At 41.1% G+C, this 23,220-nt stretch overlaps 1 protein-coding gene across 1 annotated transcript in view; it reads left to right on the top strand.

The window, feature by feature from the left end:
- Positions 1-23,220, top strand: part of LOC116979946 (U2 snRNP associated SURP domain containing) — a 133,917-nt gene that overhangs the window by 47,694 nt on the left and 63,003 nt on the right. The window contains exons 2-4 of the mRNA XM_033031900.1: positions 12,014-12,109; positions 13,738-13,852; positions 20,181-20,299. Coding sequence (XP_032887791.1) covers positions 12,014-12,109; positions 13,738-13,852; positions 20,181-20,299 — 330 coding nt within the window. The remainder of the gene's footprint in view (positions 1-12,013; positions 12,110-13,737; positions 13,853-20,180; positions 20,300-23,220) is intronic.

Genomic DNA, 23,220 nt, shown 5'->3' with positions numbered 1-23,220 from the left:
CCCCCCCCTCTCTCCCCCCCTCTCGCCCTGGGGATTTATCGGCCTTTATTCAATCATTCGAATTACCCAACACCACTTCCCGACTAACCTGGATTTCACTAAGTTCCTCCATCTCGTTTGACCCCCGGTCCCCTGCTATTTCCGGCAGATTATTTATGTCTTTCTTAGTGAAGACAGAACCAAAGTAGTTATTCAATTGGTCTGCCATGTCCTTGTTCCCCATGATCAATTCACCTGTTTCTGACTGCAAGGGACCTACATTTGTTTTAACTAATCTTTTTCTCTTCACATATCTATAAAAGCTTTTGCAGTCAGTTTTTATGTTCCCTGCCAGTTTTCTTTCATAATCTATTTTCCATTTCCTAATTAAGCCCTTTGCCCTCCTCTGAATTTCTCCCAGTCCTCTGGTAGGCTGCTTTTTCTGGCTAATTTGTATGCTTCATCTTTTGTTTTGATACTATCCCTGATTTCCCTTGTTATCCATGGATGCACTACCTTCCCTGATTTATTCTTTTGCCAAACAGGGATGAACAATTGTTGTAGTTCATCCATGTGGTCTTTAAATACCTTCCATTGCATATCCACCGTCAACCCTTTAAAAATCAATTGCCAGTCTATCTTGGCCAATTCACGTCTCATACCCTCAAAGTTACCTTTCTTTAAGTTCAGAACCCTTGTTTCTGAATTAACTATGTTACTCTCCATCCTAATGAAGAACTCAACCATATTATGGTCACTCTTGCCCAAGGGGCCACGCACAACAAGACTGCTAACTAACCCTTCCTCATTACTCAATACCCAGTCTAGAATAGCCTGCTCTCTCGTTGGTTCCTCTACATGTTGGTTTAGAAAACTATCCCGCATACATTTCAAGAAATCCTCTTCCTCAGCACCCCTGCCAATTTGATTCACCCGATCTATATGTAGATTGAAGTCACCCATTATAACTGTTTTACCTTTGTTGCACGCATTTCTAATTTCCTGTTTGATGCCATCCCCAACTCCACTACTACTATTAGGTGGCCTGTACACAACTCCCACTAGCGTTTTCTGCCCCTTAGTGTTTCGCAGCTCTACCCATATCGATTCCACATCCTCCAAGCTAATGTCCTTCCTTTCTATTGAGTTAATCTCCTCTCTAACCAGCATCGCTACCCCACCTCTTTTTCCTTTCTGTCTATCCCTCCTGAATATTGAATATCCCTGGATGTTCAGCTCAGTCTTGGTCACCCTGGAGCCATGTCTCCGTGATCCCAACTATATCATATCCATTAATAACTATCTGCACATTCAACTCATCCACCTTATTACGAATGCTCCTTGCATTGAGACACAAAACCTTCAGGCTTGTTTTTACAACACTTACCCCTTATACAATTATGTTGAAAAGTGGCCCTTTTTTGATTTTTGACCTGGATTGGTCTGCCTGCCACTTTTAACCTTGCTACCTATTGCTTCTACTCTCATTTTACACCCCTCTGTCTCTCTGCTCATGCTCCCATCCCCCTGCCACATTAGTTTAAATCCTCTCCGACAGCACTAGCAAACACTCCCCCAAGGACATTGGTTCCATTCCAGCCCAGGTGCAGACCGTCCTGTTTGTACTGGTCCCACATCCCCCAGAACTGGTTCCAATGCAGAAATCTATCAATTTGAATCCCCCCCCCCCCCCCCCCTGCACCATTTTTCAAGCCATGTATTCATCTGCATTATTTCCTATTTCTACTCTGACTAGCACGTGACACTGGTAGTAATCCAGAGATTATTACCTTTGAGGTCCTACTTTTAAGTTTATCTCCTAGCTCCCTAAATTCACCTTGTGGGACCTCATCCCGTTTTTTATCGTTGGAGCCAATGTGCACCACGACAACTGGCTGTTCACCCTCCCCCTCCAGAATGTTCTTCAGCCGCTCAGAGACATCCCTGACCCTTGCACCAGTGAGGCAACATACCATCCTGGAGTCTCGTTTGTGGCCGCAGAAACGCCTATCTATTCCCCTTACAATTGAATCCCCTATTACTATAGCCCTTCCACTCTTTTTCCTCCCCTCCTGTGCCGCAGAGCCACCCACGGTGCCATGAACTTGCCTGCTGCTGCCTTCCCCTGATGAGCCATCTCCCCCAACAGTATCCAAAATGGTATATCTGTTCAGGGGGAGATGACCGCAGGGGACTCCTGCACTACCTGCCTACTGCTACGCTGGCTAGTGGCCACCCGTTCCCTTTCTGTCTGCTTAACCTTTACCTGCGGTGTGGCCAACTCACTGTACGTGCTATTCACGACTTTCTCAGCATCGTGGATGCTCCAGTATGAATCAAACCGCAGCTCCAACCATTGAATGCGGTCTGGCAGGAGCTGCAGCTGGACACACTTCCTGCACACGTAGTCACCAGGGACACCGACCATATCCCTGATCTCCCACATGTTGCAGGATGAGCAATGCACGGGGCCGATCTCAACTGACATGGCTTACCCTCAAATTAAACCAACTCACTCCCGCTATAAAAAATCTTAATCCTTTAAACTGTACCTTTACTAAAAAGCACTGTACCCTTAACTCACTGAACCCTTAACTAAAAATTACGAACAGAAAGCAGAAATACAAACCTGGGGTTACTCCCAATCAGCTGCTTCCTCTAGTCCGCTTCCACCAATCAGCGGCTTCCTCCAGACCACTTCTTTTGAAGTGTGATGGAACGTTGCAGAGTGGGCGCTCCAACTGCTCCTGGGCCTCTGTGAGAACAAAGCCCCGCGCTCGGGTTTTAAACTCACTGCCACCTAGCAAGTCATTAGCATGCACCAGCCGCTCCAACCACTCCTGGGCCTCTGTACCGTACAAAGGAAAGTTCTATGCACTTTTTAATCATTGCATGGCTATCCATAAGGATCTGTGAACATGTATTCTAAAGTTCACCTAAAGTTCACCTGTAACTTCCTAATCCTTGATATTCCTAATCCTTCCTAATCCTTGATATATTTGTTTCTTGTGCATTATCTTGCCTTTCTGCAGCTTGCCGAATGCATTATTTTATGCCAATCGGTATCAAATCGTAAAGATAAAAGGAACTGCAGATGTTGGTTTAAATAAAAAACATAGTGGTGGAGTAATTGAGGTAACTATTTGAGGTAAATAATCAATACTGCATTAACAGTCCTCCTGCCAGAGGTGGATGAAAATTGGTGAGAGCCTGTACAGTTTAGCTCCAAACATAGTTCTGCCTTGCTCCTCCATTGTTCTGCCTGTCCCATTTGATATTGCATGCAGTTCCCTTTGATTTGTAAAGATAGCTGCACTATATAAAGATCCCCACTACTTACTCCTCTTGCACAAGTTACATTTTAATGATCCGTAACAGGCCCTATTATTTCTAATGCATTAACAAAATATATATTTTACCATCCACCATTTCATCCATGCCTCTCAGGTCTCAATCTCCGTTTTAATTCAACCCAAACTATTTCCATGTTCCAGACGTTCTTTGGTTCTTAATTATTTGGTAAGAGACATGCACTTGCCATATTTTTCTTTGTCTTTATGGAATTTGTTTTCCAAGTGTGTAGGAAAGAACTGCAGATGCTGGTTTCAATTGAAGGTAGACACAAAATGCTGGAGTAACTCAGTGGGACAGGCATCATCTCTGGAGAGAAGGAATGGGTGACGTTTCGGGTCTGAAGAGGGGTCTCGACTCGAAATGTCACCCATTCCTTCTCTCCAGAGATGCTGCCTGTCCCACTGGGTTACACCAGCATTTTATGTTTGTCTTCCAAGTGACTGAATTTGCATTCCTACCATTTTTGCTTAGATTATATTTGGTCTAAATCTTTTTTAGTCGAGGTGAATGGTCTGAATTGAGAGAATTTCTGTTAAATCCTTTGAATGCCACGTAGCCTTAGGGACATGTTCTTCTTGAATAGCATCATTTTCTTGAATTTTTATTCTGCTGAGTTTCGATTTTTCATTTGGTATTATTTCTATTGCATGTTGGTATGCTGCCTTTTTTCTATAATAATTATATAACATGTTTACAACATTCTTTGCTTTCCTTTATAACATCATTTTGCAAGTAGCTTTCAATGTATTGGATCACCTTTTCCTAATGTGTGCTGCTTTGATATCCTCTGCAAATTTCATTTCATATTTGATTGAAGCTTCACCTACTATTTCATTTCATATTTGATTGAAGCTTAGCCTATTAAATAATTCTCAAATCTTTACCCTTTTTAAAGTTAACTTTTACCTTCATTATTCACTTCTGCTTAGTTTTTGCCAAGTAGAGGTCTTTCCCCATTGGGTATGTGTCATTCAAAATAAAACAGATCTTAAGTGTGCCAATGAAAATGCTGCTGCCAACAGCCTTCTAGTCACGCATTTACCAGTATGTTTTATTTCATGTCACTGAACCAATTTTGCATTTAACATATTCCTTTTTGCATTGCATGGGTTTTACTTTACTAAGTAGTTTGCCATGTTGAACCGTTTCCAAATGTCTTGCTGAAATCCTTGTCCTCTATATTTAATAGGCTGCTGCATTGATCATCTGACTGTACAAGTCTTGGAGGGATTTCCATTCACATGTTCATTCTGACTGCACTTGACTAATAACTTTGCCCATTGATTTGTTTCAATACTTTTATCCCTATCAATGTTTGGCTAAACAGTCTGAAGTTTGTGGTACAAGGTTAGTCGTCTGTGACTTTATTTACCTGAGGAAATTGGTAATTGTTTCCTCCTTTGCTCTTCTTTCTAGGCTTGTATATATTTTGAGTCTGGTGATGTATGAATTTTCATTGGAGCTATATATTTCCTTTTCTCATTAATTCCATCTAGCATCTCTCATTGTCTTCACCCAATTTGCCATTTTAAGGGAGCCATATGCACCTGTACCATGTTCTCCCTTTTTGGCTACACTGTTCAGGATCTACCATTTACTCTGTGGGTCCGGACCTGGCTTGACATACCAAAGTTCAACACCTCTCTTTTGTCAGGATTAAATTCCATTTGTCATTCCTTGGCCCACCTTCCCAACTGATCTAGATCCTATTACAAACAAATGTCCTTTCGCACTGTCCACGAGACCACCAAATTTGATGTCATTTACATTGTTACATTACCATTCACGTTAACGTAGATAATAAAACAACAATTATCCAAGCACTGACTCCGCTAGTCACAGGCCTCTAATCAGAAAAACAACCCTCCCCAACTACCCTTTGATTTCTTCCCCCAAGCCAAGTTTGAATCTAGTAGGCTAGCTCACCTTGGATTTCATTAGCCTATCATTTGTTTTTTTTTGTCAAAGAACTTGCTCGAATTCAAATAGACAACGTCCACTGCCTTTTCCTCATCATTTCATCAAAAAAATTCTCTACCAAATTTGTGAGTCATAATTTCCCTCACACTATGCTATGCTGGCTCTCCTTAATCAGTCTATCTAAATGCTGATAAATCATGTCCTTATGAATTCCCTCTAGTAATCTGTCCACCACAGACGTGAGACTCGCCAGCCTGTAGTTCTCTGGCCTGTCCTTCCTAAAAGCATACAACATTATTCTGGAATTTCACCCATGGTTAAAGAAGGTGATGTGTGACAAGGAGAATCAAAATTACAAAAATTAAAATTGATTTTCTTGTAGAACTTTGCAAATGTCTGTTAACATTTGTGTTTGAAGGGTTGGAACTGATTAAACTAAATTTGTTATAAATATTTTGCATTTGTTAATTGTGAAGTTATTCTGTTTTACCCGTTGGGAACTGCATGCTGCCGTTTCTCGCAAGGACCAGAATGGATTTGATGGCATTCTGTGTTAATATTTCAGCCTATGGCGGCTATGTCTCTCCTCTCCTAGGCAGGGAGAGGGAAGGCTATAGCACTCTGGCTGCCCTCAATTGTGAGATGTGTTGGCTCTCCAAAACATCTCTCCAGGGAGGACACTGCACCAACCATTTCCATTTCCCTGGTTGTTGATATCTGACCTGGTTGCATATATAATATATATATATATATATACACACATATATATATATATATACATATATATATATATACCATCTTGCATACATTTACCATTTTGCTGATACTGCCTGTTATTTCTCTGGACTAGTCGGTACTGGTTTGTGAATGGTTACATGATGATGGCATGGATGGCCAGGGCTTCAAAGAAAAATTGCAGCGGGGCCTGATAATGCAGAATCCTATTTGGTGGGAAGAGTAGAAAAACAGTGGTAATTAAATGGCTTAACATCGCAAGAGATTTGGTTGCCCACCATACTAGAAATGCAAAGGTACATGAAAGCTCAGCAAGTGTTTTGAGAATGCAATGGGACCTTTACTTCAACAGGAATGAGGTTTGAAAGTAGAGAAGTCTTATTACAACTGGACACAGCAGAGGGTTTCACTTTTCAATCTTTCATACTTGGAGACAGTACAGAAAAGCTTCAGTGATTGACTCCTGGGTGAAGAGGTTATCTCAGAGGAAAGGTAGAGTGGGCTGGAAGTTCAAAAGAATGAGATGATTTTACTGAAATACATAGTTTAGGGAACTTGATAGGGTCAATGTGGTGAGGATGTTTATCCTGTTGGTTTATTTTCATATCTGCTGGCATGAGGGCAGTCAATCCACTAAGTAATTTAGTTAATTTGTATCCTAAATGTAACAATTTGGCAAATATCCCTTTGGGAAGATGCCATAAACTGAAGCAGTGGAGGAAGCCTCAAGCAGCAGTGTAGCAATGTTTGGGACAAAGACCCATCATTTATTTATTTGCCTCTGTACTCCATAATTTGAGATCTGCAATAGAAAAAAATCTGGTTAAAATGCACATTGTCAGATTTAAATAAAGGCCATTTTTATACATTTTAGTTTCACCATGTAGAAATTACAGCTGTGTTTATACATAGTCCCCCCATTTCAGGGCACCATAATGTTTGGGGCACATGGCTTCACGGGTGTTTGTGTGTTTAATTGCCTCCTTAATGCAGGTGTAAGAGAGCTCTCAGCATCTAGTCTTCCCTCCAGTCTTTGGAAACTTATTGCTGTTTATCAACATGACGACCGAAGTTGTGCCAATGAAGTCAAATAAGCCATTATGAGACTGAGAAACAAGAATAAAACTGTTAGAGACATCAGCCAAACCTTAGGCTTACCAAAATCAACTGTTTGGAACATCACAAAGAAGAAAGAGCACTGGTGAGCTTAGTAATTGCAAAGGGACTGTCAGGCCATGGAAGACCTCCACAGCTGATGACTGAAGAATTCTCTCTAACAAAAAAAAAATCCCCGAACTCCTGTCCGACAGATCAGAAACACTCTTCAGGAGTCAGGTGTGGATTTGTCGATGACCACTGTCCGCAGAAGACTTCATGAACAGAAATATAGAGGCTACACTGCAAGATGCAAACCACTGGTTAGCCGCAAAAATAGGATGGTCAGGTTACATTTTGCAAAGAAGTACTTGAAAGAGCAACCACAGTTCTGGAAAAAGGTCTTGTGGACAGAAGAGACGAAGATTAACTTATATCAGAGTGATGGCAAGAGCAAAGAATAGAGGAGAGAAGGAACTGCCCAAGATCCAAGCATACCACATCATCTGTGAAACATGGTGTTGGGGGTGTTATGGTCTTGGCATGTATGGCTGTTGAAGGTACTGGTGCACTTATCTTCATTGATGAAACAACTGCTGATGGTAGTAGCATAATGAATTCCGAAATGTATAGACACATCCTATCTGCTCAAGTTCAAACAAATGCCTCAAAACTCATTGGCTGGCGGTTCATTCTGCAACAAGACAATGATCCCAAACATACTGCTAAAGCAACAAAGGAGTTTTTCAAAGCTAAAGAAATGGTAATTTCTTGAGTGGCCAAGTCAATCACCGATCTGAACCTAATTGAGCATGTCTTTTATATGCTGAAGAGAAAGCTGAAGGGGACTAGCCCCCAAAGCAAGCATAAGCTAAAGATGGCTGCAATACAGGCCTGGCAGAGCATTACCAGTGAAAACACCCAGCAACTGCTGATGTCCATGAATCGCAGACCTCAAGCAGCCATTGCATGCAAAGGATATGCAACAAAATACTAAACATGACTACTTTCATGTACATGACACTGCTGTGTCCCAAACATTATGGTGTCCTGAAATGGGGGGGGGGGGGGGGGGGGGGGGGGGACGACGGGACTATGTGTAAACACTGCTGTAATTTCTACATGGTAAAACCAAAATGTATACAAATGGCCTTATATTAAAATCTGACAATGTGCACTTTAACCACAAGTGATTTTTTTTTCTATTACAAATCTCAAATTATGGAGTACAGGGGCAAATAATAAATGATGGGTCTTTGTCCCAAACATTATGGAGGGCACTGTGCATGGAGTAATTTTGTCAGTGTCTTTAAGTTTGTTTGTTTTGGATACCATATCATTGGATTCCTGGAAAAAAGGGAAGCTCATTGTTTTGGAGATGAAATGGAGGGTGTACAAACTGAGGCTCTTTTGTATCGTAATAACAAATAATAAAAATCCTGAAAACAGTCATTTAAAAAAAAGAAATTGCTCAAAACCTTTCTGAAAAATTTAATTGGGAAATAGTTTAATGCCAACTTTCTTTTTCAGGGAATACCATGGCAGGAATGTAATTTTGTCAGTACAGGTTACAAGTGTTCTCAATTTCCAAGAATTGACTGTCAATGAAATACTTCAGAAGGCTGTTACAATTTCGACGTGGAGCGATTGATCAGCAGCGAATGGGTCAAAGTGTTCTACGTTTGACCTATGGGCACAGTTACATTTACTCTTTGCAAAAACACAAGTCTTTGTTTTCTGTCTCTTTCATGAATTTTGTATATACAGTTGGGTTTAGTATAACATTATAGACCCACATTTTGGGTTGCTTTTTTGTAGCTATTCAATTGAACTGAATTATTTAAAAAGCCACTTTTATCAGAACATTTGTATGGGACAAATAGAATGCGAATACTGATGTCCAGAAGAAAAATATTAAGTAGGTATAGAAGTGATGGTGGTGGCCCATCATAGATAACGATATCATGGTTGCACAGTCTCATGGCTTGTGGGATCGAATGTGGCTCACGAGTCCAATGTGCGAGCCGCACATGTGGGCTGCAGCCTTCCTCCTGCCTCTGGCACTATCGAGTTGGCTTCAGCAATTGTCTTCGAAACTGCTGACTGTCTTCCTGGTAGGCTGTGGGCCGAGCATCAAAAATGTGTCTAGAAATCCATTTTTGTGACCCACGTCACGGAACTACATGGAATTTTCCACAGATTTAGATGGAATATAATTGAGAAGGAAGCCATAACTCGTCAGTGCCAAAAGTTGCACAGTAAATAATTAAACTAATTAGAAAATGAGATCGGGAAAGTAAGCGCCGTCTAGTGGCCAATGCCCATATTACACCATGGGCAGCCTATTTCCGTGTTGCAGTCCATTAAACTATATATATATATATAATTGTGAGTGTTTTTTTAATGACACTGTCACAGAGGTCCTGCTCCTGAACCAGCCTAATTAATGGGTGAGAGTAGTTCTTGTGGGTTCCTCCCTTTGCTGAACCCCACTGATTGCCAGTGTGCAGAGTGGGGGATCACGGCCATAGTGGGACTGGGGCAGTGCCAGGCTCGGGGACAATCCTGCAAGGCATCTTCCAGTCGCTTTAATAGGAAATTTAATTTGACTGCAGCAGAGGTCCCAGGTTTTAAGGGCTCATGAACCTGCCTAATTAAAGGGTCAGGACAGATCCTATGGGTTCCCCCGTTTACTGAACCCCACGGACTGCCATAGTGGGGAGAGTGGGGGTAACGGCCATAGTGGGACTGGGGCAGTGCCAGGCTGGGTGACAGACCTGTAAGAGACCTGTCTTATTTCTGATGTAAATGTCACATTCTGACCAAGAATCGAATGCTCTGATATTTACTCGATGAGTATTCATTTTAAGCTACAATTAGCCTATATTTATGTTAGAGACCCCCCCAATGGTGCCTTTGCAAATAAGGGCTATTACCTTTAACCTAAATAACCCTAAAATTGTTGCATTGTTTGAGTATCTGTAGTTTGTGTGTTTGTCTGTGTATACCTGTCAAACGTGTATCTGTGAATGTGCGGATGTAAGTGTATGTATGTGTGGATGGATGTATGTGTGTGGATGTATGTGTGCATGGATGTGTACATGTATGTCTGCATGCGGATGGATGTGTGTGTGTGCGGATGTATGTGTGCATGTATGTGTGTGTGTGTGCATGCATGGAAGTGTGTGTACGGATGGATGTGTGTGTGGATGGGTGGGTGGACTGTCGCACTGTCATTCACCAGCATGCCATTATCATAAGTAATTCACTCATTGTTTAAATAATTTGACCAAATAAACAGTGAAACAGTGAAATATAAAGTGCAGTGAATATTCCTCCGTTGTTCTCCCGTGGTCGGGGCCTGAAAACGGCCGCTACGGACGGCACTACGTACAGCCCCCCATCCCCCCCCCCCCGCGCGGCGATGATCCAAACTCCGCGGCTCTGCGTTCGCGAATCGGCTGCTTCTTAGTTGTTAAGTACCTAGGCCCCGCGGTCGGAGCACTTTTACTCGGTAAGTGATCGCAGGCAGCTCCGAGATTAGATGTTAATGACTTATTAGACTACAACAAGCTGGTATTAGTGAAAATGTTTAATTTACTTTGTTATGGATACACATAGTTTAGGCCCTCAACTTCATGAATTAATGAGTGAGTGAGTGAATGAGGGAATGAGTGAATGTACAGCCTCCAGATCTCATTTTTTCACATTATAAAAAGTTGCAATTAAATTAATTAAAGTCCATACAGATTAATTTTCATAAATTCAGACTTTAGATCTTACCTTTCAGTTCCAGTTGATTCACAACGTTTGACTGGTTCCACGACTTGGCTGTCCTCTTTGTGTTGCAGCATCTTAGCACGGACTTTGCTTTCAAGACTTTCTTCCACTTCTATCCACTTAGCTGCACATTCTTCAGACTTCTTAATGCTTTTTTCACTAAATTCAATTACCCTGCTGCAAGTTTCAACGACATGTAATCCACAGAACAACAAAGAACCTTCATCAGAATCTCCAGTAAAACAGGCATAAGTAGAAGTACTCTAAGCCATGATGTGTGCTCCCTGCCTAGCTAGCCTGAAACAAAGCGCGTGATTGGTCAACTGGCGTCCGACTCAATGTTAAACGTGCTTTGATGGACTAAAAATACCCGAATATTTTCCGTTTTTTCTCTAATTTAATAAAAATGTGCAAGTTTTGTTCTTGACGAGTTTCAGGGATGATTTTATATAATATTTTGACACAATATGTGAAAAGTTCATGTAGTTCCGTGAGTTGGGTCACGAAACTGCACAAAAAAGCTCCTCGGCCCACAGCCTATAGTGGTTGTACGCCAGCCAGTCCTGTCACTGGCACCGGTTTCCAATTCTTTTGGGACTAGGCTGTTTCTTTGGGCGCCCTGTGTTCCTTTGACCCTGTGACAGAACTCCGTACTGGTGTTGACGAGGCATGCGGGATTCATCCATCTCGATCACATGGCCTGTCCACCAAAGCTGGGCCTTTATGCTCATTGCTTCGATGCTTGTGAAACCAGACCGGTCGAGCACTTCCACGTTGATCACCCTGGTTTGCCAGCGAATGTCCAAGAATGTAGCTTTTCATTTGAACTGAATTGATTTAAATGCTGTTTTTCTCAAAGCATTTGTATGAGATAAATAGAATGTGAATACGGTTGTCCATAAGAAAAATATTAAGTAGGTATAGAAGTAGTTTGAACTAATATGACAGTCTTATCTTTCCTTAGATGCTGATGGAGTTGCAGTGCTTTCTATTATGTAGATGAATGGACTTTTATGTTGTATGGAGATTACATTGGCGTAACGTTTATAGTGTTAATGTTATCTCAGGGTTTTCTGCTCATTTTTCCTGAAAACTATTTTTACTTTGCTAGTTCTCACAAATTGCACTCTCTGTGTTTTCTCTTATCCAGAGTTCTCTTGATCAACAAAAAACCCCTAGCACTGGCAAAACGATTTCCTCAAAGAGAACCCTTAGTAAGAAAGAGCAAGAGGAAATAAAAAAGAAGGTATGGAATCTTTTGGACTTGCACAATGTATGTTGGGAAAAATCAATAGAAACAAATGGAAAGAAACTGCTAAATTTAAATCATTGTTGGAAATGTGCAGATCTGTTTGTGCTTCCATTCTCTACCACCCGTCCCCCAGGAATACAAAGGACACAAAAAGCAGTTTGGCAGTTACATTTTTTCTTGCTTCCGGTGCCCACAAACTTTGACCATTTTCAGCATGTGGTCAACATGGGTCATGGAATGGGATTTGCACTATTGTATGATAAGTATGCTTTCCCTGAGTGGAAATCAATTTTCATCCGTGCCTTTTTTTGTGGGATTCATTTATTTTCAAAGTCTTATTTGGAACATTCCTTCAGTTAAAAAGAAAAAAGTGCTGAAAGTACACACCAAGTCAGGCAGCAATTGGGACAGGGTAAGTTTCAGAAACAGTTTTAATGAACGGCTATTGATCTCTCTAATGCCCCTGTCCCATTTACACGATTTTTTAGGCGACTAGGCTGTCGCCGAGGTGTCTCCTGTATGGTCGTGAGTAGTCTCCTCAGTCGCCCAAAGAATCGTAGCGATTTTCTGGTGGCCGCTGGATTTTGAAATGTTCAAAACGTTTCGGCCACAGTTGGCTTGATGCCAATGAGCGTAGCTTGACTTCTCCTGACTTAGGTGCTGTCGTAGGTTGTCGCCCATTAAGGAAGATTATTATCGAAATGGTGTCAAGTTCTGAAAAGGGGAAGTACAGTGGGATCTGGGGATCCTTGTTCATCAGTCACTGAAAGTAAGCATGCAGGTACAGCAGGCAGTGAAGAAAGCATTCATAATAAGCGGAGTTGATAATAGGAGCAAAGAGGTCCTCCTGCAGATGTACAGAGCCCTAGTGGAACCACACCTGGAGTATTGTGTGCACTTTTGGTCTCCAAATTTGAGGAAGAACATTCTTGCTATTGAGGGAGTGCAGCATAGGTTCACAAGGTAAATTCCTGGGATGGCGGGACTGTCATATGCTGAGAGAATGGAGCGGCTGGGCTTGTATACTCTGGAATTTAGGATGAGAGGGGATCTTATTGAAACATATAAGATTATTAAGGGTTTGGACACGCTAGCGGCAGGAAACATGTTCCCGAAGTTGGGGGAGTCCAGAACCACAGGCCACAATTTAAGATTAAAGGGTAAGCCATTTAGAACGGAGATGAGAAAACACTTTTTCTCACCGAGAGTTGTGAGTCTGTGTAATTCTCTGACTCAGACGGCGGTGGAGGCAGGTTCTCTGGATACTTTCATGAGAGCTAGATAGGGCTCTTAAAGATAGTGCAGTCAGTGGATATGGGGAGAAGGCAGGAACTGGGTACTGATTGTGGATGATCAGCCATGATCACATTGAATGGCGGTACTGGCTCGAAGGGCCGAATGGCCTACTCCTGCACCTATTGTCTATTGTTGTATTAACATGTATATTTATATGCATGCATAACAAATTTTGCAGTTTGCTATGCATGCCCCTATTCAAACCAGTATGACAAAAAGTGTGTTGGTATGAAATGGAATGTGTTGGTATCTAAATGATCTTAAATACATTGCACAAAATTTGGTAAAACACAAGAGATTAACAATTAGTTGTTTTTCCTCCCCAGGAAGATGAGAAGGCCGCAGCAGAGATATATGAAGAGTTTTTGGCCTCCTTTGAGGGGGCTGACTCCAGTAAAGTAAAAGCTTTTGTTAGAGGAGGCATTGTAAATGCTACAAAGGGTAAGTTTGTAATATGCATATCAGTTTGAAATCAAAATGAAGATGGAAAGTCACTTTGTTGAAAACATGTCATGTTTCTTTTTGATCAGAAAGAATTGAAGCAAATTATCTTACAATGTTCCAGTCCACACTTGAACCATTTACCTGTGGTAGAAGTTAATAACTTATTTTATCCATATAGACATGATATAATCCTGGAACGAAAAATCAAAATTGACTCTCTTTGTTTGCCTAAGAGGTGTTTTGTAACTATTTGAGACTATTAGTATGTTCTTCAGATACATTTGCCTCTTTTAGAAAGGAAGTTATTATTACTTTTAACCAGTATCCCTAACTACTTTGTCACATTTGAACCCAATGCATTTTGGGGTCAATGTATTCCTGCACAGAGCTAGGCATAATTGGCACTTGCATTTCCTTAGCAACGCTGTTGGTGGATATCTGAAATAAACACCAAGTTCTATTAAACTTGTCAGTCTGAAACATTTAAGATGGTTAACAATATTGCAAATTTTATATCAATTCCTTCAATTTTGTTGAAGATGCAACTCTGCCTCTTGCCAGAGGGGAAACCCCCAGAGACGAGGGAGATGGCTAATGGGTAGTTTGTGAGAACATGTCCTTGTTATTGATTTATGAAATGTCTGACTTCTTGTGACAAAAGCAGGTGTGAGTGAAGATGTTTGCATGAATATATTGCAGCCAAATTAAGATTTGCCTGGAATGTTGTTAGAAGGATCATTGTATCCTGTCAAAAAGTCCAAAAGATCAATGTGGAAGAATCAATATGCCATGATTCCCTTTTGGGAAATTTTAATGGTGTGTTATTTCTGAAACCTTGTTTGAAATTTAGTTGGCCAACAATTATTTGCCTGCCCAAGAGATGGAACATTAGGTTTAAGATAGTTATGGACAGGGTGGGCCCACGAGTTAAAATTCCAAATTGGGGCAAAGCCAATTTTGTAGGTATTAGACAGGAATACCTGTCCTGTTTGAGCCATTTGGGCGGCCACATTGGTGCGACTGTAGAGTTGATGCCTTACAGCGCTAGAGACCTGGGTTAGATCCCGACTACGGGTGCTTCTCTGTACGGAGTTTGTACATTCTCCCTGTGACCACATGGGTTTTCTCCGAGATCTTCGATTTCCTCCCACACTTCAAAGACGTATAGGTATGTACGTTAATTGGCTTGTTGTATGTGTAAATTGTCCCTAATTTATGTTGGTCGGTGGGGACTTGGTGGGCCGAAGGGCCTGTTTCCACGCTGTATCTCTAAACTAAACTAAGGAACTCGCTCAAGTTGATTACAACAGGTTGCTTCAAGGAAAAAGACCGTCTGGAAAATAGGATGTTTTTAAAAGTGTGTTGACAAAAGTCCAGGACCTGCATGTTCCTGTTAGAATGAAGGGCAAGGCAGGGGGGGATAAGGAAGCTTGGATGACAGGAGAAATTGAAGCTCTAGTCAAGAGTAAGAAGGAGGCATGGGGTAGGTATAGGCCACTGGGATCAAGTATCCCTGGAGCAATTCCAGGAACTGAGGATCACGGTAAAAAAGGGACAGGTGATAGCTCAGGGACTGGGAGATAATATTAAAGATAATCCCAATAGATTTTATAAGTACATTAAGGGGGGGAAAAGGGTAACCAGAGAGAGAATGGAACCTCTCGGGGAATCAAAGGGGTCAACTTTGTGTGGAGCCACAGGAGATGCTCAGGGTCCTCAATGAGCAATTCTCCTCTGTTTTTACCATGGAGAAAGACATGAGGACTGGGCTGTCATGGAAGTGTCTTGAGAGCAGTCAGTATTATGGTTGAGGAGGTGCTGAAATTCCTAACATGTATGAAGGTAGACAAATCTCCTGGGTCTGTTTAAATTTATCCCAGGACACTGGGAAGCTGGAGAGGAAATTGCAGGTGCCCTATGATAGATTAATGAGCCATCATTAAATTTGGGTGAGGTGTCAAGGGTGGCAAATGTCGTGCCTCTATTTAAGAAGAGCTGCAGGGAAAAACCTGGGAACTACAGGCCAGTGAGTATTATCTGTGAACAGAAAGTTACTAGAGATTATTCTGAGGGGTAAGATAAACATACATTTAGATAGAGAAGAGCTGATCAGGGATAGTCAGCACGACTATGTTGAAGATCGTATCTCACATATCTGAAGTTTTTTGAAGACGTACCCAAAAGATTGTTGAGGGCAGAGCTGGAGACGTATATAGAAGGAAACAGGGTGATGGTGAAAAGTTGTATTATGTCCTGGAAGCCTGTGACCAATGATGTGCCTCAGGGTTCGGTCTGGGCCCATTGTTGTTTGTCATTCATATCAATGATTTGGGAGAAAATGTGCAAGGCATGTAAGTTTAGAGGCGACACTAAAGTGGGTGGTATTGCAGATTGTGTTGATGGCTGTCAAAAATTGTAGCAGGAACTTGATGGGTTGGGCAGGTGGGCTGAGGTATGCTTGTTTAATACAGGGAAGTGTGACATGTTGCATTTCGGAAAGTCCAACCAAGGCAGGACATAGACAGTGAATGGCAGGATTCTGGTGAGAGTTGTAGAGCAGAGTGCAGACAAATAGTTCCTTGAAAGTGGCATCATAGATATATAGGGTGGTCAAGAAGGCTTTCGGCACATTGGCTCTCCCTCATCAGTTAGAATATTGAGTATAGAAGTTGGGAGGTCATGTTACATTTGTACAAGACATTGGTGAGGCCACATTTAGATTGTGTTCAATTTTGATTACCGTGCTAAAGCAAATATGTTAATCTGGAAAGGGTACAGAGAAGATTTACAAGGACGGGTGCCTGAGCTATAGGGAGAGGTTGAGCAGGCCAGGAGTTTATTCCTTAGAGGTCAGGAGGATGAGGGGTAATCTTATAGAGGTGTATGAGATTAATAAATAGGATGAATGGGAGAGTCTTTTACCCAGAATAGGGGAATCAAAAACCAGAAGACATATATTTAAGCTGGGGAGAGAGGAGGAGATTTAATAGGAATCTAAGGGGCAACCTTTTAACACAAAGGGTGGTAGGTATATGGAACGAGCTGCCTGAGGAGGTAGTTGAGGCAGGTATTATCACATTTAAACAACATTTGGACAGATTCCTGGGCAGGATAGGTTCGGAGAGATATGAGCCAAACGCAGGCAAGTGGGACTAGTGTAGTTAGGGCATGTTGGTTGGCATGGACAAGTTGGGCAGAGAGGCCTGTTTCCACACTGTATGATTCTGGCACACCATGTGTAATTATTGGATCATTGTCTGCCAGGTCTACAAATAGTTTGCATGCTACAACCATATGTTCAGATTAGTACAAGATTGTTCTATTACACAACAAAACATTTACATCTGATTAACATATTTTCTTTCCTGTCTTTTCCAGCTATTACTGGTTTAAAATTTAATTGTAACTTGTTTAATTAATGATTTTGGTTGCATTCAAACATCCTACAACATCCACACATGCTATGTCTAATTTGTGGCATATATTCCATATATAACAAATCGTCAACATTTTGCTTTTTTAGGTTATTATGTCTGTTGTCAACTTGTACATGTTAGAAAATGGAAGTTGAACATTGGGATTATAGAATTTCAAAAAGAGAACTTTATGTTAGAATTGTGTTAGGCGAGGAGAAAATGCATTGCGTTCATGTTTGTAAAAGTGAAATTTGCACATGAACTTTGGAAGAGAGTGAATTGAATTTTGAAAGAAAGATTCTCGTCATGTAACACTGGGAATATATTCTAAGAGGAATAGAGGAGCAAAAGTATGTGGACAATCCCTTTATTGACACGTTGTTAAGGCATAATATTAAAGCAAACCAGTAACTATAGCTTCATTTATAATGAGCGAGAAATGTAATTTTTTTACATTAAATTTGAGTAACTAGTTTTATTTAAAGGAGCTTGAGAAAGAAATTTGAAGAAATGATAATATTAGTTAGAGTGATTCAGTAGAAGATTTGTATCATGTGCCATTTTGAACAAATGGGTAATTTTTGTCCTGTAAACTTGTCAGCGGGCTTTTCAGAAAAAAAAATGTTTTTGTCCAGTCTAATTGAAAATATTTACAGTGCATTCAGAAAGTATTCAGACCCCTTCAGTTTTTCCACATTTGGTTGCGTTACAGCCTTATTCTAAACTGGATTAAATTCAGTTTTTTTAATCGTCAATCTACACACAATATCACATAATAAAAAAGCGAAAACAGGTGTTTAGAAATTTTTGCAAAGTAATTAAAAGAAATAACTGAAATATCACATTTACATAAGTATTTAGACCCTTTACTCAGTACTTTTTTGAGGCACCCTTGGCAGTGATTATAACCTCAAGTCTTCTTGAATATGACGCTACAAGCTTTGCACACCTGTATTTAGGTAATTTCGCCCATTCTTCTCTGCAGAACCACTCAAGGTCTGTCAGGTTGGATGGGGAGTGCAGCTATTTTCAGGTTGGATGGTGAGCTATTTTCAGGTCCCTCCAGAAATATTCGATCGGGTTCAAGTCTGGGCTCTGGCTGGGCCACTCAAGGACATTCACGGACTTGTAACAAAGCCATTCCTGCGTTGTCTTGGCTGTATGCTTAGGGTCCTTGTCCTGTTGGAAGGTGAACCTCCGCCACAGTCTGAGGTCCAGAATGCTCTGAAGCAGGTTTTCATCAAGGATCTCTCTGTACTTTGCTCCGTTCATCTTTCCCTCGATCCTGACTAGTCTCCCAGTTCCTGCCGCTACTGCCACCACCATGCTTCACTGTAGGTATGGTATTGGCCAAATGATGAGTGGTGCCTGGTTTCCTCCAGATGTGACGCTTGGCATTCAGGCCAAAAAGTTCAATCTTAGTTCCATCAGACCAGAGAATCTTGTTTCTCATGCCTTTTGGCAAACTCCAAGCGGGCTGTCATGTGCCTTTTAATGAGGAGTGGCTTCCGTCTGGACACTCTACCATAAAGACTGCAGATATAGTTGTCCTTCTGGAAGGTTCTCCCATCTCCACAGAGGAACTCTGGAGCTCTGTCAGAGTGACCATTTGAGTTGTTGGTCACCTCCCTGACCAAGGCCCTTCTCCCCCGATTGCTCAGCTTGGCCGGGCGGCCAGCTCTATGAAGAGTCCTTGTGGTTCCAAAGTTCTTCCATTTAAGAATGATGGAGGCCACTGTGCTCTTCGGGACCTGCAATGCTGCAGAAATTGTTTTATACCCTTCCCCAGATCTGTGTCTCGACACAATCCTGCCTCGGAGGTCTACGGAACAATTCCCTTGTCTTCATGGCTTGGTTTTGCTCTGACATGCACTGTCAACTGTGGGATCTCACAGGTGTGTGCCTTTCCAAGTCGTGTCCAATCAATTTAAGTTACTGCTGGTGGACTCCAATCAAGTTGTAGAAACGTCTCAAGGATAATCAATGGAAACATGATGAACCTAAGCTCAATTTTGAGTGCCATAGCAAAGGGTCTGAATACTTATGTAAATGTACTATTTCAGTTATTTATTTTTAATTACTTTGTAAAAATGTCTAAACATCTGTATTCGCTTCTTCATTCAGGGGTATGTAGATTGTGTGTAGATTGATGATTAAAAAAAAAAAGAATTTAATCTATTTTAAAATAAGGCTGTAATGCAACAAAATGTGGAAAAGTGAAGGGGTCTGAATACTTTCTGAATGCACTGTATGTAATTAATCTTTCAACCACTAATCTTGGAATTATTCTGCTGCCTCTTAACAGTGTATATTCTGCTGACTTCTATTATTTTGCATTTAATCTTGGCCTGGTCATCATAAGTACTGCAAGTAGTTTTGGTTTGAATGGTTGGATAAATCTGATAATGGGAGAGGATCACTTGCTTAAAGCATATTTCTTGCATCAAATGGAAATGTTGGCAGATGTGAGTGTGCTAAATATATTGTTTGAGTAATAATAGACTAATAACTTTTTTTTAACACTTCACTGTAATTGGATTATCTTTTCTGAGTAGCAGTGTCCATAGGTTGCTAAGTTAAGTCTGAAATCGCTTCTCAATTCAGGAACCAGTGGGCAAGATACTCTCAGCAGATAATGTGCTGCCTTTGTCATGAGTCATAATAGTGATGCTAAAGAGCAAGCAGGTGAACAAAATAGGCAGTCTTTCCAAGAACATTTTAGTGAAATGATAGTTAAGATTAGAATATTAGTGACTTTTTACCAATAGCAGAGCCTGCTGAGGATAGTATGAAAGCTCACATTCATTAACATGAGTTGGTCATGAGTACACTTGTACCACAGCTTGAACCCATTGCGTTGTTTGAGAGCAAAATACTTAATAGCACAAAACTTTATTTTTGCGTATTAGAGCGATTCGAGGAACAGAAAGGGAAACTATACAAGCCTTCTACACGGGTTCCAGAGATAAAGAACTTAATGCCAGATAAATCATCTCCACCGTCTTTCATATCTGACCCCAAGAAGCCAGTAAGTGTCATGTTTTGATTACTGTATAATGCATAAAAACAAAGTTGCAGCACACAAGGACAATCAGCTACGTTTGTGGGTTTCATCCAGTTTAATCCGTTTTCCCAGTTCTTTTTTCGGCTTTGTAGGTTATGGCATCTCAAGTGCCCATTGTAGCACTTTTTAAACAATTGAGGAATTCTGCTTCTGCCACCCTTGGAAAAATTCCATCCAATTTTTATAAAGATGAGCTTTAATTTATATCCCCTTGAAATTGACTGGTTTGTTAAAGGAAACAAGTTCTTCTTATCATCTACATCTTCTCCAAACATTAAAGACAATTCCTCTGTGCATTGATCAGCTAAACCAGCTGGATGAATTGTTCTATTCTGAAGGAAGAAAAATAATGGCCTTTCACTGAAAGTACAAGTTGCTTCCGAATTTACACCAGTACTGGGGCTTACAGGCAAAACGCACTGAGCAGGATGTCCAGTGATCTTCAATGCCTTGATTAATCCTACACCAGTGAGTGTAGCCGCCTTGTGCTTGTGTGTGGATATTACCATCTGCTGAACATAAGCATCCTTCAATCTGAATGTTTGTCATGCATTCAGAATCACCACCGTGTGACCTCACTTCAGGCAAGTAAACTTGCCAGAAGTTCATCTCCAAAGTGGGTTGTTTGTACACGTGCAATCTTTTCTGCTCTCAATGGGAGTACATTGTGAACTCAGCAGAGTTGCCTGGTGTGACTGATGGTCCATCAATGCAGTTTAGCTGCCACTGTTGTTTGAATGGCTCAGTGGTGCGCAACAATGAAAACTGTGGTTTGTGGTCCTTGATCAGAGTATAATTGCCTGCCATCTAGTCGATGATTAAGTATTGAGAGCCTGTAAATTCTGTAATTAAACTTTGAGTCGGGATGCAGATGATACTCGGCACCTTCAAATTCATATACGGGTGGTCAGATTCAGTGGAGTCGGTGAAATGTTTTTTGTCATAACCCCATCCTGTTTTTTTAAAGTCCTGATTTCTATCCACTGAGTGTCTCTGTGATGTTCTTCCTAATTAATAACACAACTCTTCTTCCATCTCTTACCTCCATCTCTCATACTGGAATATTTCCACAGAAATGCCTGTCCATGCCCCTGAATCAAGAAGCTCCTATCTACCAGTTGCTTAAACTTCCCTGTTCAAGAAGGAACTGCAGATGCTGGAAATTCGAAGGTACACAAAAATGCTGGAGAAACTCAGCGGGTGCAGCAGCATCTATGGAGCGAAGGAAATAGGCAACGTTACGGGCCGAAACCCTTCTTCAGACTCTGAAGAAGAGTTTCGGCCCGAAACGTTGCCTATTTCCTTCGCTCCATAGATGCTGCTGCACCCGCTGAGTTTCTCCAGCATTTTTGTGTAGCTTAAACTTCCCTGTTGTACCACTGATCTGGTTGCTGCTGATGCAAAGCAGTTCTATTCAGCTCTCAAGCAATATTCTTGTTCTCTATATGCCTGTCATATTAATGTTGCAAACCCCTCCTACTCTGACCCTTTTGTCTTTGGCCTCTTGCCAATGAAACCTCACTTCTAGACATTTTATAGAATTTGGGACTCAATGGTGAATTCAATAATTTCAGATAACCAGCCTTTCTGGTTTGTCTGAACTGGCCTCTTCGTTTCTTGCTCCACAGATGCAGCCTGACCTTGTATTTCATGCATATGTTAATTCCTTTTTAGACTCAAGTATTAATTGTATCATTATCTGTGTGTTCTCTAACTTTATTCACCATGCACATTCCATTGTGGTGTATGATATAAGATGCTGAATTTCTTTATTGTATCTTTTTCTTGTCTTTGTTTATTCAGCCTTAAGATCTTTCTTGTTGGGTCGCTGTATTCCCTTTACAACTTTATATTTGACCTTTCTGGATCTGTGTTTGATTTTTTATGTCCCTGCCAAGCTAATTTAAATCCCATCCATAAAGCACTGCAAAACCTCTTGTGATGATGTTAGATCTGGCTTCGACAGGTTCCACTTTTATCAGAAGTGATCTTTCTGAATAGTCATTTGCCATCCATTTTGGGTTTCACGAGAATTGGAAATAGATCTTTAGTTTGTCTCCTTCATAGGGAAGAGAGATTGTACCAACATGTAACGTAATGAGTAATGCACCATGTAATGATTAAACCTGCTGCACTCTGCAACAACCCCGACTGGGTGATTAAACTTGCCGGCAAGGGAGGTGCCGTGGTAGTCTGGCACGCTGACCTCTATCGGTCTGAGGCCAGGTGCCAAGTCTCAGACTCCCCCGGACATCAGTCTGAAGAAGGTTCTCGACCCTAAATGTCGCCTATTCTTTCGCTCCATAGATGCTGCCTCACCTGCTGAGTTTCACCAGTTTTTTGTCCACCTTCGAATTCTCCAGCATCTGCAGTTCTTTCTTAAACATGTAACGTATGCCTCTTTTGGGATAAGTCATTTATCCAAAGAGTCAGTTGCAAACTAGTTAGTAAATAGAAATTGTCTGGGTTATTAACTGATCTTGTGTACATGCAACACTGCTGATTCAAGATCGAGGCTGTGGTGTTCACCGTGGTAGTCTTGTGTGCTTACCTCAGTGTTACGTGTGAAGAATGACTGCTTGATAGTTGCTAGAGTCAGCCCAACTGATCCAGGACAAACAAAAAATACAGCTTTTAACAGATGTAGTAGAATATTTCCGCCAGTAGATTAGTACCTTGTGTGAAAATGAGATAAAAAATAAAACAGATAATTATTGTCAGTTGGCTTTGTGTAAGTCTGGTAACATTTTTGAACAGATGAAGTACTCCAATTGAATTCCTGTTCAATATTTGGACACACTGCTTTGGACATACTGCTTGCTCATCATGTGTAGGAAAGAACTGTAGATGCTGGTTTAAATCGAAGATAGACACAAAATGCTGGA

This window comes from Amblyraja radiata, chromosome 13 (assembly GCF_010909765.2).
Source record: "Amblyraja radiata isolate CabotCenter1 chromosome 13, sAmbRad1.1.pri, whole genome shotgun sequence".
NCBI lineage: Eukaryota > Metazoa > Chordata > Chondrichthyes > Rajiformes > Rajidae > Amblyraja > Amblyraja radiata.
This window is presented reverse-complemented; position numbering and strand designations above follow the sequence as displayed.